General features: G+C 48.1%; 1 protein-coding gene across 5 annotated transcripts in view; it reads right to left on the bottom strand.

Moving 5' to 3' along the window:
- The window catches only part of LOC141152825 (exosome complex component RRP41-like), a 123,870-nt gene extending 115,146 nt beyond the window's left edge, over positions 1-8,724 (bottom strand). The window contains exon 1 of one of the 5 annotated variants that reach the window (XR_012247157.1): positions 8,124-8,724. Coding sequence is in view for 1 of the 5 variants with exons in the window: in XM_073637475.1 (XP_073493576.1) it covers positions 8,124-8,213 (90 nt within the window). In the remaining 4 variants the exon portion in view is untranslated. The remainder of the gene's footprint in view (positions 1-8,123) is intronic. The other 4 variants (XR_012247158.1, XR_012247156.1, XR_012247159.1 and 1 more) reach the window with 4 other exon arrangements.
- Positions 8,725-12,075: the final 3,351 nt, after the last annotated feature.

Here is a 12,075-nt window from a genome sequence, read left to right as displayed (position 1 = left end):
AGAGCTCAGAAAGGAGCCGACAACCACAGTCAGTATAAATAACGGGGAAGAGCGAGAAAACGCCGCGCAGAGCTCAGAAAGGAGCCAACAATCACATTCAGTATAAATAACGGGGGCAAGCGAGAAAAAGCTGCGCAGAGCTCAGAAAGGAGCCGACGATCACAGTCAGTATAAATAACGGGGACGAGCGAGAAAACGCCGCGCAGAGCTCAGAAAGGAGCCGACAATCACATTCAGTATAAATAACGGGGACGAGCGAGATAACGCCGCGCAAAGCTCAGAAAGAAGCCGACAATCACAGTCAGTATAAATAACGGGGGCGAGCGAGAAAACGCCGCGCTGAGCTCAGAAAGGAGCCGACAATCACATTCAGTATAAATAACAGGGACGAGTGAGAAAACGGCGCGCAGAGCACAGAAAGGAGCCGACAATCACAGTCAGCATAAATAACGGGGGCGAGCGAGAAAACGCCGCGCAGAGCTCAGAAAGGAGCCGACAATCACATTCAGTATAAATAACGGGGGCGAGTGAGAAAACGCTGCGCAGAGCTCAGAAAGGAGCCGACAATCACAGTCAGTATAAATAACGGGGACAAGCGAGAAAACTCCGCGCAGAGCTCAGAAAGGAGCCGACAATCACATTCAGTATAAATAACGGGGACAAGCGAGAAAACTCCGCGCAGAGCTCAGAAAGGAGCCGACAATCACAGTCAGTATAAATAACGGGGAAGAGCGAGAAAACGCCGCGCAGAGCTCAGAAAGGAGCCGACAATCACATTCAGTATAAATAACGGGGGCGAGCAAGAAAACGCTGCGCAGAGCTCAGAAAGGAGCCGACAATCACAGTCAGTATAAATAACGGGGACGAGCGAGAAAACGCCGCGCAGAGCTCAGAAAGGAGCCGACAACCACAGTCAGTATAAATAACGGGGACGAGCGAGAAAACGCCGCGCAGAGCTCAGAAAGGAGCCGACAATCACATTCAGTATAAATAACGGGGGCGAGCGAGAAAACGCCGCGCAGAGCTCAGAAAGGAGCCGACAATCACATTCAGTATAAATAACGGGGGCGAGCGAGAAAACGCCGCGCAGAGCTCAGAAAGGAGCCGACAATCGCAGTCAGTATAAATAACGGGAGCGAGCGAGAAAACGCTGCGCAGTGCTCAGAAAGGAGCCGACAACCACAGTCAGTAGAAATAACGGGGACGAGCGAGAAAACGCTGCGCAGAGCTCAGAAAGGAGCCGACAATCACATTCAGTATAAATAACGGGGACGAGCGAGAAAACGCTGCGCAGAGCTCAGAAAGGAGCCGACAATCACAGTCAGTATAAATAACGGGGACGAGCGAGAAAACGCCGCGCAGAGCTCAGAAAGGAGCCGACAATCACAGTCAGTATAAATAACTTGGACGAGCGAGAAAACGCCGCGCAGAGCTCAGAAAGGAGCCGACAACCAGTCAGTATAAATAACGGGGACGAGCGAGAAAACACCGCGCAGAGCTCAGGAAGGAGCCGACAATCACAGTCAGTATAAATAACGGGGGCGAGCGAGAAAACGCTGCGCAGAGCTCAGAAAGGAGCCGACAATCACATTCAGTATAAATAACGGAGGCGAGCGAGAAAACGCCGCGCAGAGCTCAGAAAGGAGCCGACAAGCACAGTCAGTATAAATAACTGGGGGGAGCGAGAAAACGCCGCGCAGAGCTCAGAAAGGAGCCGACAATCACAGTCAGTATAAATAACGGGGGCGAGCGAGAAAACGCCGCGCAGAGCTCAGAAAGGAGCCGACAATCACAGTCAGTATAAATAACGGGGGCAAGCGAGAAAACGCCGCGCAGAGCTCAGAAAGGAGCCGACAATCACATTCAGTATAAATAACGGGGACAATCGAGAAAACTCCGCGCAGAGCTCAGAAAGGAGCCGACAATCACAGTCAGTATAAATAACGGGGACGAGCGAGAAAACGCCGCGCAGAGCTCAGAAAGGAGCCGACAATCACATTCAGTATAAATAACGGGGACGAGCGAGATAACGCCGCGCAAAGCTCAGAAAGAAGCCGACAATCACAGTCAGTATAAATAACGGGGGCGAGCGAGAAAACGCCGCGCAGAGCTCAGAAAGGAGCCGACAATCACATTCAGTATAAATAACAGGGACGAGTGAGAAAACGCCGCACAGAGCACAGAAAGGAGCCAACAATCACAGTCAGCATAAATAACGGGGGCGAGCGAGAAAACGCCGCGCAGAGCTCAGAAAGGAGCCGACAATCACATTCAGTATAAATAACGGGGGCGAGCGAGAAAACGCTGCGCAGAGCTCAGAAAGCAGCCGACAATCACATTCAGTATAAATAACGGGGACGAGCGAGAAAACGCCGCGCAGAGCTCAGAAAGGAGCCGACAATCACAGTATAAATAACGGGGGCGAGCGAGAAAACGCTGCGCAGAGCTCAGAAAGGAGCCGACAACCACAGTCAGTATAAATAACGCGGAAGAGCGAGAAAACGCAGCGCAGAGCTCAGAAAGGAGCCGACAATCACATTCAGTATAAATAACGGGGGCAAGCGAGAAAACGCTGCGCAGAGCTCAGAAAGGAGCCGACAATCACAGTCAGTATAAATAACGGGGACAAGCGAGAAAACTCCGCGCAGAGCTCAGAAAGGAGCCGACAATCACATTCAGTATAAATAACGGGCACAAGCGAGAAAACTCCACGCAGAGCTCAGAAAGGAGCCGACAATCACAGTCAGTATAAATAACGGGGACGAGCGAGAAAACGCCGCGCAGAGCTCAGAAAGGAGCCGACAATCACATTCAGTATAAATAACGGGGAAGAGCGAGGAAACGCCGCGCAGAGCTCAGAAAGGAGCCGACAATCACATTCAGTATAAATAACGGGGGCAAGCGAGAAAACGCTGCGCAGAGCTCAGAAAGGAGCCGACAATCACAGTCAGTATAAATAACGGGGACAAGCTAGAAAACTCCGCGCAGAGCTCAGAAAGGAGCCGACAATCACATTCAGTATAAATAACGGGCACAAGCGAGAAAACTCCGCGCAGAGCTCAGAAAGGAGCCGACAATCACATTCAGTATAAATAACGGGGGCGAGCGAGAAAACGCTGCACAGAGCTCAGAAAGGAGCCGACAATCACAGTTAGTATAAATAACGGGGACGAGCGAGAAAACGCCGCGCAGAGCTCAGAAAGGAGCCGACAACCACAGTCAGTATAAATAACGGGGACGAGCGAGAAAACGCCGCGCAGAGCTCAGAAAGGAGCCGACAATCACATTCAGTATAAATAACGGGGGCGAGCGAGAAAACGCCGCGCAGAGCTCAGAAAGGAGCCGACAATCACATTCAGTATAAATAACGGGGGCGAGCGAGAAAACGCTGCGCAGAGCTCAGATAGGAGCCGACGATCACAGTCAGTATAAATAACGGGGACGAGCGAGAAAACGCCGCGCAGAGCTCAGAAAGGAGCCGACAATCGCAGTCAGTATAAAGGGAGCGAGCGAGAAAACGCTGCGCAGAGCTCAGAAAGGAGCCGACAACCACAGTCAGTATAAATAACGGGGGCGAGCGAGAAAACGCTGCGCAGAGCTCAGAAAGGAGCCGACAATCACAGTCAGTATAAATAACGGGGACAGCGAGAAAACGCCGCGCAGAGCTCAGAAAGGAGCCGACAACCACACTCAGTATAAATAACGGGGACGAGCGAGAAAACGCCGCGCAGAGCTCAGAAAGGAGCCGACAATCACATTCAGTATAAATAACGGGGGCGAGCGAGAAAACGCCGCGCAGAGCTCAGAAAGGAGCCGACAATGGCAGTCAGTATAAATAACGGGGGCGAGCGAGAAAACGCTGCGCAGAGCTCAGAAAGGAGCCGACAACCACAGTCAGTAGAAATAATGGGGGCGAGCGAGAAAACGCTGCGCAGAGCTCAGAAAGGAGCCGACAATCACATTCAGTATAAATAACTGGGGCGAGCGAGAAAACGTCGCGCAGAGCTCAGAAAGGAGCCGACAATCGCAGTCAGTATAAATAACGGGAGCGAGCGAGAAAACGCTGCGCAGTGCTCAGAAAGGAGCCGACAACCACAGTCAGTAGAAATAACGGGGACGAGCGAGAAAACGCTGCGCAGAGCTCAGAAAGGAGCCGACAATCACATTCAGTATAAATAACGGGGACGAGCGAGAAAACGCTGCGCAGAGCTCAGAAAGGAGCCGACAATCACAGTCAGTATAAATAACGGGGACGAGCGAGAAAACGCCGCGCAGAGCTCAGAAAGGAGCCGACAATCACAGTCAGTATAAATAACTTGGACGAGCGAGAAAACGCCGCGCAGAGCTCAGAAAGGAGCCGACAACCAGTCAGTATAAATAACGGGGACGAGCGAGAAAACACCGCGCAGAGCTCAGAAAGGAGCCGACAATCACAGTCAGTATAAATAACGGGGGCGAGCGAGAAAACGCTGCGCAGAGCTCAGAAAGGAGCCGACAATCACATTCAGTATAAATAACGGAGGCGAGCGAGAAAACGCCGCGCAGAGCTCAGAAAGGAGCCGACAACCACAGTCAGTATAAATAACTGGGGGGAGCGAGAAAACGCCGCGCAGAGCTCAGAAAGGAGCCGACAATCACAGTCAGTATAAATAACGGGGGCGAGCGAGAAAACGCCGCGCAGAGCTCAGAAAGGAGCCGACAATCACAGTCAGTATAAATAACGGGGGCAAGCGAGAAAACGCCGCCCAGAGCTCAGAAAGGAGCCGACAATCACATTCAGTATAAATAACGGGGACAATCGAGAAAACTCCGCGCAGAGCTCAGAAAGGAGCCGACAATCACAGTCAGTATAAATAACGGGGACGAGCGAGAAAACGCCGCGCAGAGCTCAGAAAGGAGCCGACAATCACATTCAGTATAAATAACGGGGACGAGCGAGATAACGCCGCGCAAAGCTCAGAAAGAAGCCGACAATCACAGTCAGTATAAATAACGGGGGCGAGCGAGAAAACGCCGCGCAGAGCTCAGAAAGGAGCCGACAATCACATTCAGTATAAATAACAGGGACGAGTGAGAAAACGCCGCACAGAGCACAGAAAGGAGCCGACAATCACAGTCAGCATAAATAACGGGGGCGAGCGAGAAAACGCCGCGCAGAGCTGAGAAAGGAGCCGACAATCACATTCAGTATAAATAACGGGGGCGAGCGAGAAAACGCTGCGCAGAGCTCAGAAAGCAGCCGACAATCACATTCAGTATAAATAACGGGGACGAGCGAGAAAACGCCGCGCAGAGCTCAGAAAGGAGCCGACAATCACAGTATAAATAACGGGGGCGAGCGAGAAAACGCTGCGCAGAGCTCAGAAAGGAGCCGACAACCACAGTCAGTATAAATAACGCGGAAGAGCGAGAAAACGCAGCGCAGAGCTCAGAAAGGAGCCGACAATCACATTCAGTATAAATAACGGGGGCAAGCGAGAAAACGCTGCGCAGAGCTCAGAAAGGAGCCGACAATCACAGTCAGTATAAATAACGGGGACAAGCGAGAAAACTCTGCGCAGAGCTCAGAAAGGAGCCGACAATCACATTCAGTATAAATAACGGGCACAAGCGAGAAAACTCCGCGCAGAGCTCAGAAAGGAGCCGACAATCACAGTCAGTATAAATAACGGGGACGAGCGAGAAAACGCCGCGCAGAGCTCAGAAAGGAGCCGACAATCACATTCAGTATAAATAACGGGGAAGAGCGAGGAAACGCCGCGCAGAGCTCAGAAAGGAGCCGACAATCACATTCAGTATAAATAACGGGGGCAAGCGAGAAAACGCTGCGCAGAGCTCAGAAAGGAGCCGAGAATCACTGTCAGTATAAATAACGGGGACAAGCTAGAAAACTCCGCACAGAGCTCAGAAAGGAGCCGACAATCACATTCAGTATAAATAACGGGCACAAGCGAGAAAACTCCGCGCAGAGCTCAGAAAGGAGCCGACAATCACATTCAGTATAAATAACGGGGGCGAGCGAGAAAACGCTGCACAGAGCTCAGAAAGGAGCCGACAATCACAGTTAGTATAAATAACGGGGACGAGCGAGAAAACGCCGCGCAGAGCTCAGAAAGGAGCCGACAACCACAGTCAGTATAAATAACGGGGACGAGCGAGAAAACGCCGCGCAGAGCTCAGAAAGGAGCCGACAATCACATTCAGTATAAATAACGGGGGCGAGCGAGAAAACGCCGCGCAGAGCTCAGAAAGGAGCCGACAATCACATTCAGTATAAATAACGGGGGCGAGCGAGAAAACGCTGCGCAGAGCTCAGAAAGGAGCCGACGATCACATTCAGTATAAATAACGGGGGCGAGCGAGAAAACGCCGCGCAGAGCTCAGAAAGGAGCCGACAATCGCAGTCAGTATAAAGGGGGCGAGCGAGAAAACGCTGCGCAGAGCTCAGAAAGGAGCCGACAACCACAGTCAGTATAAATAACGGGGGCGAGCGAGAAAACGCTGCGCAGAGCTCAGAAAGGAGCCGACAATCACAGTCAGTATAAATAACGGGGACAGCGAGAAAACGCCGCGCAGAGCTCAGAAAGGAGCCGACAACCACACTCAGTATAAATAACGGGGACGAGCGAGAAAACGCCGCGCAGAGCTCAGAAAGGAGCCGACAATCACATTCAGTATAAATAACGGGGGCGAGCGAGAAAACGCCGCGCAGAGCTCAGAAAGGAGCCGACAATGGCAGTCAGTATAAATAACGGGGGCGAGCGAGAAAACGCTGCGCAGAGCTCAGAAAGGAGCCGACAACCACAGTCAGTAGAAATAATGGGGGCGAGCGAGAAAACGCTGCGCAGAGCTCAGAAAGGAGCCGACAATCACATTCAGTATAAATAACGGGGACGAGCGAGAAAACGCTGCGCAGAGCTCAGAAAGGAGCCGACAACCAGTCAGTATAAATAACGGGGACGAGCGAGAAAACACCGCGCAGAGCTCAGAAAGGAGCCGACAATCACAGTCAGTATAAATAACGGGGGCGAGCGAGAAAACGCCGCGCAGAGCTCAGAAAGGAGCCGGCAATCACATTCAGTATAAATAACGGAGGCGAGCGAGAAAACGCCGCGCAGAGCTCAGAAAGGAGTCGACTATCACATTCAGTATAAATAACGGGGACGAGCGAGAAAACGCCACGCAGAGCTCAGAAAGGAGCCGACAACCACAGTCAGTATAAATAACGGGGACGAGCGAGAAAACGCCGCGCAGAGCTCAAAAAGGAGCCGACAATCACAGTCAGTATAAATAACAGGGACGAGCGAGAAAACGCCGCGCAGAGCTCAGAAAGGAGCCGACAATCACATTCAGTATAAATAACGGGGGGCAAGCGAGAAAACGCCGCGCAGAGCTCAGAAAGGAGCCGACAATCACAGTCAGTATAAATAACGGGGGCGAGCGAGAAAATTCCGCGCAGAGCTCAGAAAGGAGCTGACAATCACAGTCAGTATAAATAACGGGGACGAGCGAGAAAACGCCGCGCAGAGCTCAGAAAGGAGCCGACAATCACATTCAGTATAAATAACGGGGACGAGCGAGAAATCGCCGCGCAGAGCTCAGAAAGGAGCCGACAATCACATTCAGTATAAATAACGGGGACGAGCGAGAAAACAGCACGCAGAGCTCAGAAAGGAGGCGACAATCACATTCAGTGTAAATAACGAGGACGAGCGAGAAAACGCCGCGCAGAGCTCAGAAAGGAGCCGACAATCACATTCAGTATAAATAACGGGGACGAGCGAGAAAACGCCGCGCAGAGGTCAGAAAGGAGCCGACAATCACAGTCAGTATAAATAACATGGACGAGCGAGAAAACGCCGCGCAGAGCTCAGAAAGGAGCCGACAATCACAGTCAGTATAAATAAGACACAGACCCGGCTGGAAAATGATGTTACAGCAAAACATAAAATAAAAAGCAGCGTAATAATGACGTCAGGAAAAGGAGGTAAAAAGTCACATTGTTAGATGCAAAAAGAAAAAAACTACATTTATTCAAGCATTTTACTTTCACTCAGAGGCTGAAAACACAAAAAAACATTGCAGAATATAGAGAGGGAAGAAATGAAACATAATAAGAATACCTGTGAAGCCGACATGTCACGAGGCGAAACTTGCAGTAAGTCGTGTATATACGTCCTGTGTATATACCCTCTATGTATATAATCAGGCATTACTACTGACACCTCAGGCCTCGTTCACACCTCCGGTTTTCTCTTACCAGATTCATGTTTTTCACATTCGCATCTATAAGTGAACGGGGCTATTCCTATGTCTGACCGAGACGTCCGCCAAAATGGTGGAGACATCCGATATTGACCCAAGTGTCTGATATAAATCAGCAATGCGAGTCTACAGGTCCAGGAATAAATCATCGGTCTGCACTTGGATGCCGTCCGTGCGCCGTCCGTTCTTCATTAACGGACAGAGAAACGTTTTCTTCAAATCTGAGAACAAAGAATGAAACTCGGACAAACGTTGATGGTAAAAATTGCCACCCGACCAAACTCTCATATAAATAAATCACTGATGAAACTTGGACTGATTTTTTTAGTTGGAGAAAGTCACTGACGTCTGAATGAGGCCTAACATCAGGGTAGTTAGAAACGTACAGACTCCATCGCTAAAAACAAATCTACACCATGAGACCGGATCATTTACCCCCCACCCTCTCCCCCTTTCCTGACTCAAGGACATTAGAGGGTTTTATGGCGCGTGCACTTTTATTGCCTCTGATATGGCAGCATAAAAGGCTTAATATTTAAGCTATTCTTATATTCCTTTTTTCATGATATCGGGAGGGGGAAGTTATAATGAAAAATGGGAAATACTTGTCTTTTTTTTTCACTTTATTTGCAACCTGAAAGAGCCGCTAAAAACCTTTACAATGAACCTGCAGATATAGGGTTAATGCAGTGCATTAGTGCGGAGCGTGCTGCGCTTACAGCCGCCGTTCACAGTGTTTTCAGCAGTGATGTAGCCGCGCCGGCGTCTCCTGTGTGGGATAAAGGTCACTTTTTACCCCCGAAGCCGCACTTTCAGTACATCGGCCGGGCAACTCTCTAACGCTATTAACCTGCAGATTCGCCCTAACAGCGTTATCTGACCCCACAGGTTCCTATTAATGATAAACACAAACTGTCCTTACACAATTGCTGGTCTCGATGTACAGTGCGGGCAGTGATTGGTTTATGGAGTATTGTTCTAGGTTTATTCAGGGGGTCTTTAGATTTCTGCAAGTCTTCGGTAACATTTATTTCTGGCAGAAATGTCATTATTATTATTTCTCATAACTGCACTGGTGTAACAGCTATTTTAGCATTATTTTTAGGCTTCACACAAGTCATCTTCATCTCTTTATCACCAGGGTGTTACTTTTATATTCAGTCTTTTTTTTTTTAAATGAACAGCCAAGAATCCAGTGAAAGCCATAATATATAGTAATCTGTCACCTATCAGCTCTGAATGACAATAGGATTTATCGTCACATATTACTGATCACTCAACTCTGGATCTTCATTTTGAAAAAAATTAGGGTCCAAAAAACTTTTTTTTTTTTAATTTCACAGTCAGGTGATTATCCATATCCTTTTATATCCTTTTGAGGATAAGTTGTATTTTTCTTTGGCATAATTATGAGGTACAGATAACATTAATTTACACATAATCACTTTTATTACTGCTGGAAATAAAATAGCTGATGCCTGTAAAGGGCTGTGGAATTAATGGCGCTATATAAGCGGGTACAATAAATAAACAGTGATTCCAGTGGTTATCACTGAAGACTTGCAGCACTGGGGTCCTGGGTTCAAATCCCACCAAGGACAACATCTGCAAGGAGTTTGTATGTTCTCCCCGTGTTTGCGTGGGTTTCCTCTGGGTTCTCCGGTTTCCTCCCACATTCCAAAGACATACTTATAAGGAGCTTAGATTGTGAGCCCCAATGGGGACAGTGCCCATAATGTCTGTAAAGTGCTGTCGAATTAATGGTTCTATATAAGTGAATAAAATAAATACATTTTGTGTTTTCAGTTTCCGTCTGTGTGTGGGGTGTTTGTGATGCCCATAATGTGAGGGTAGTGGCTGCATCTGAGGTGGTGGTGGTGATGCCGTCTGCCCTTCTTCCATGACCATGGGGTGGTTTTGGTTGTCTGGAAAGCTACCACCTCTCCGAAAACTCAAACACCGCCATAACATTGTTGAGTGGTGTGGAGGCGTTCATAACAATTTGAATGGCGGCCCTCCTCCGCAGCTTTATAGGTCATGTATGTCCTGGAAGTACATAAGTATGGGCACCTCACCAGAAAAGTTACATTAATATTTAGTAGATCCTCCTTTTGCAAAAATAACAGCCTCTAGTCGCTTCCCGTAGCTTTTAATGAGTTCCTGGATCCTGGATGAAGGTATTTTTGACCATTCCTCTTTACAAAACAATTCCAGTTCAGTTAAGTTTGATGGTCGCCGAGCATGGACAGCCCTCTTCAAATGATCCCACAGATGTTCAATGATATTCAGGTCTGGGGACTGGGATGGCCATTCCAGAACATTGTAATTGTTCCTCTGCATGAATGCCTGAGTAGATTTGGAGCGGTGTTTTGGTTCATTGTCTTGCTGAAAGATCCATCCCCTGCGTAACTTCAACTTTGTCACTGATTCTTGAACATTATTGTCAAGAATCTGCTGATACTGAGTGGTATCCATGTGTCCCTCAACTTTAACAAGATTCCCGGTGCCGGCATTGGCCCAAAACATGATGGAACCTCCACCAAATTTTACTGTGGGTAGCAAGTGTTTTTCATGGAATGCTGTGCTTTTTTGCCGCCATGTATAACGCCTTTTTGTATGACCAAACAACTCAATCTTGGTTTCATCAGTCCACAGGAACTTCTTCCAAAAAGAAATTGGCTTCTCCAAATGTGCTTTTGCCTACCTCAGCCGACTCTGTTTGTGGCGTGCTTGCAGAAATGGCTTCTTTCGCATCACTCTCCCATACAGCTTCTCCTTGTGCAAAGTGCGTTGTATAGTTGACCGATGCACAGTGACACCATCTGCAGCAAGTTGATGCTGCAGCTCTCTGGAGGTGGTCTGAGGATTGTCCTTGACTGATCTCACCATTCTTCTTCTCTGCCTTTCTGATGTTTTTCTTGGCCTGCCACTTCTGGCCTTAACAAGAACTGCCCCTGTGTTCTTCCATTTCCTTACTATGTTCCTCACAGTGGAAACTGGCAGGTTAAATCTCTGAGACAGCTTTTTGTATCCTTCCCCTGAACAACTATGTTGAATAATCTTTGTTTTCAGATCATTTGACAGTTGTTTTGAGGAGCCCATGATGCCACTCTTCAGAGGAGATTCAAACAGGAGAACAACTTGCAAGTGGCCACTTTAAGTAGCTTTTCTCATGATTGCATACACCTGGCTATGAAGTTCAAAGCTCAATGAGGTTACAAAGCCAAAAAAAGTGCTTTAGTAAGTCAGTAAAAAGTAGATAGGAGTATTTAAAACAAGAAAATGATAAGGGTGCCCATACTTATGCACCTGTCAAATTTTGTTTGAATGCAGATTGCACATTTTCTGTTAGTACAATAAACCTCATTTCAAGGCAGAAACATTACTGTGTCCAACAGATATTACATATATCAAACTGAAATAGCTGTTGCAAAAACACCAATTTTTATAAAACATTAAGCTTAAGATTAATAGGGGTGCCCAAACTTTTTCATATAACTGTAATTAGTAGACATCTATGGTTTGATTTCTTTGCCTGTATGGATTGGGTGGGTAGTGACCGACATCTGGTGGGAATTTCGTGTTAATAGCACCTTTAAACATAGATCTCTTAATAATCTCTCAGATTAGTGTCTCCAAGATAATGACAAATGTAGACTTTGGCCTATGAAAATATCAATAAAGATGGAGGTAGTTTCCTCAGTTTCAGTCCTAGTCAGGTCACTGTGCTCAATGCCGATATGTCACATGTTTAGTAATCGCTGGTTCTCCGGTGACTCCCCTCACTGACTTATTCCTGATAAATTGTAC

This window comes from Phyllobates terribilis, unplaced genomic scaffold, assembly GCF_046119375.1.
Source record: "Phyllobates terribilis strain yellow unplaced genomic scaffold, ASM4611937v1 Scaffold_7__3_contigs__length_470593459, whole genome shotgun sequence".
In the NCBI taxonomy this organism is placed as follows: Eukaryota; Metazoa; Chordata; class Amphibia; order Anura; family Dendrobatidae; genus Phyllobates; species Phyllobates terribilis.
Note: the sequence above shows the minus strand (reverse complement) of the source record. Positions and strands in the feature narration are given on the sequence as shown.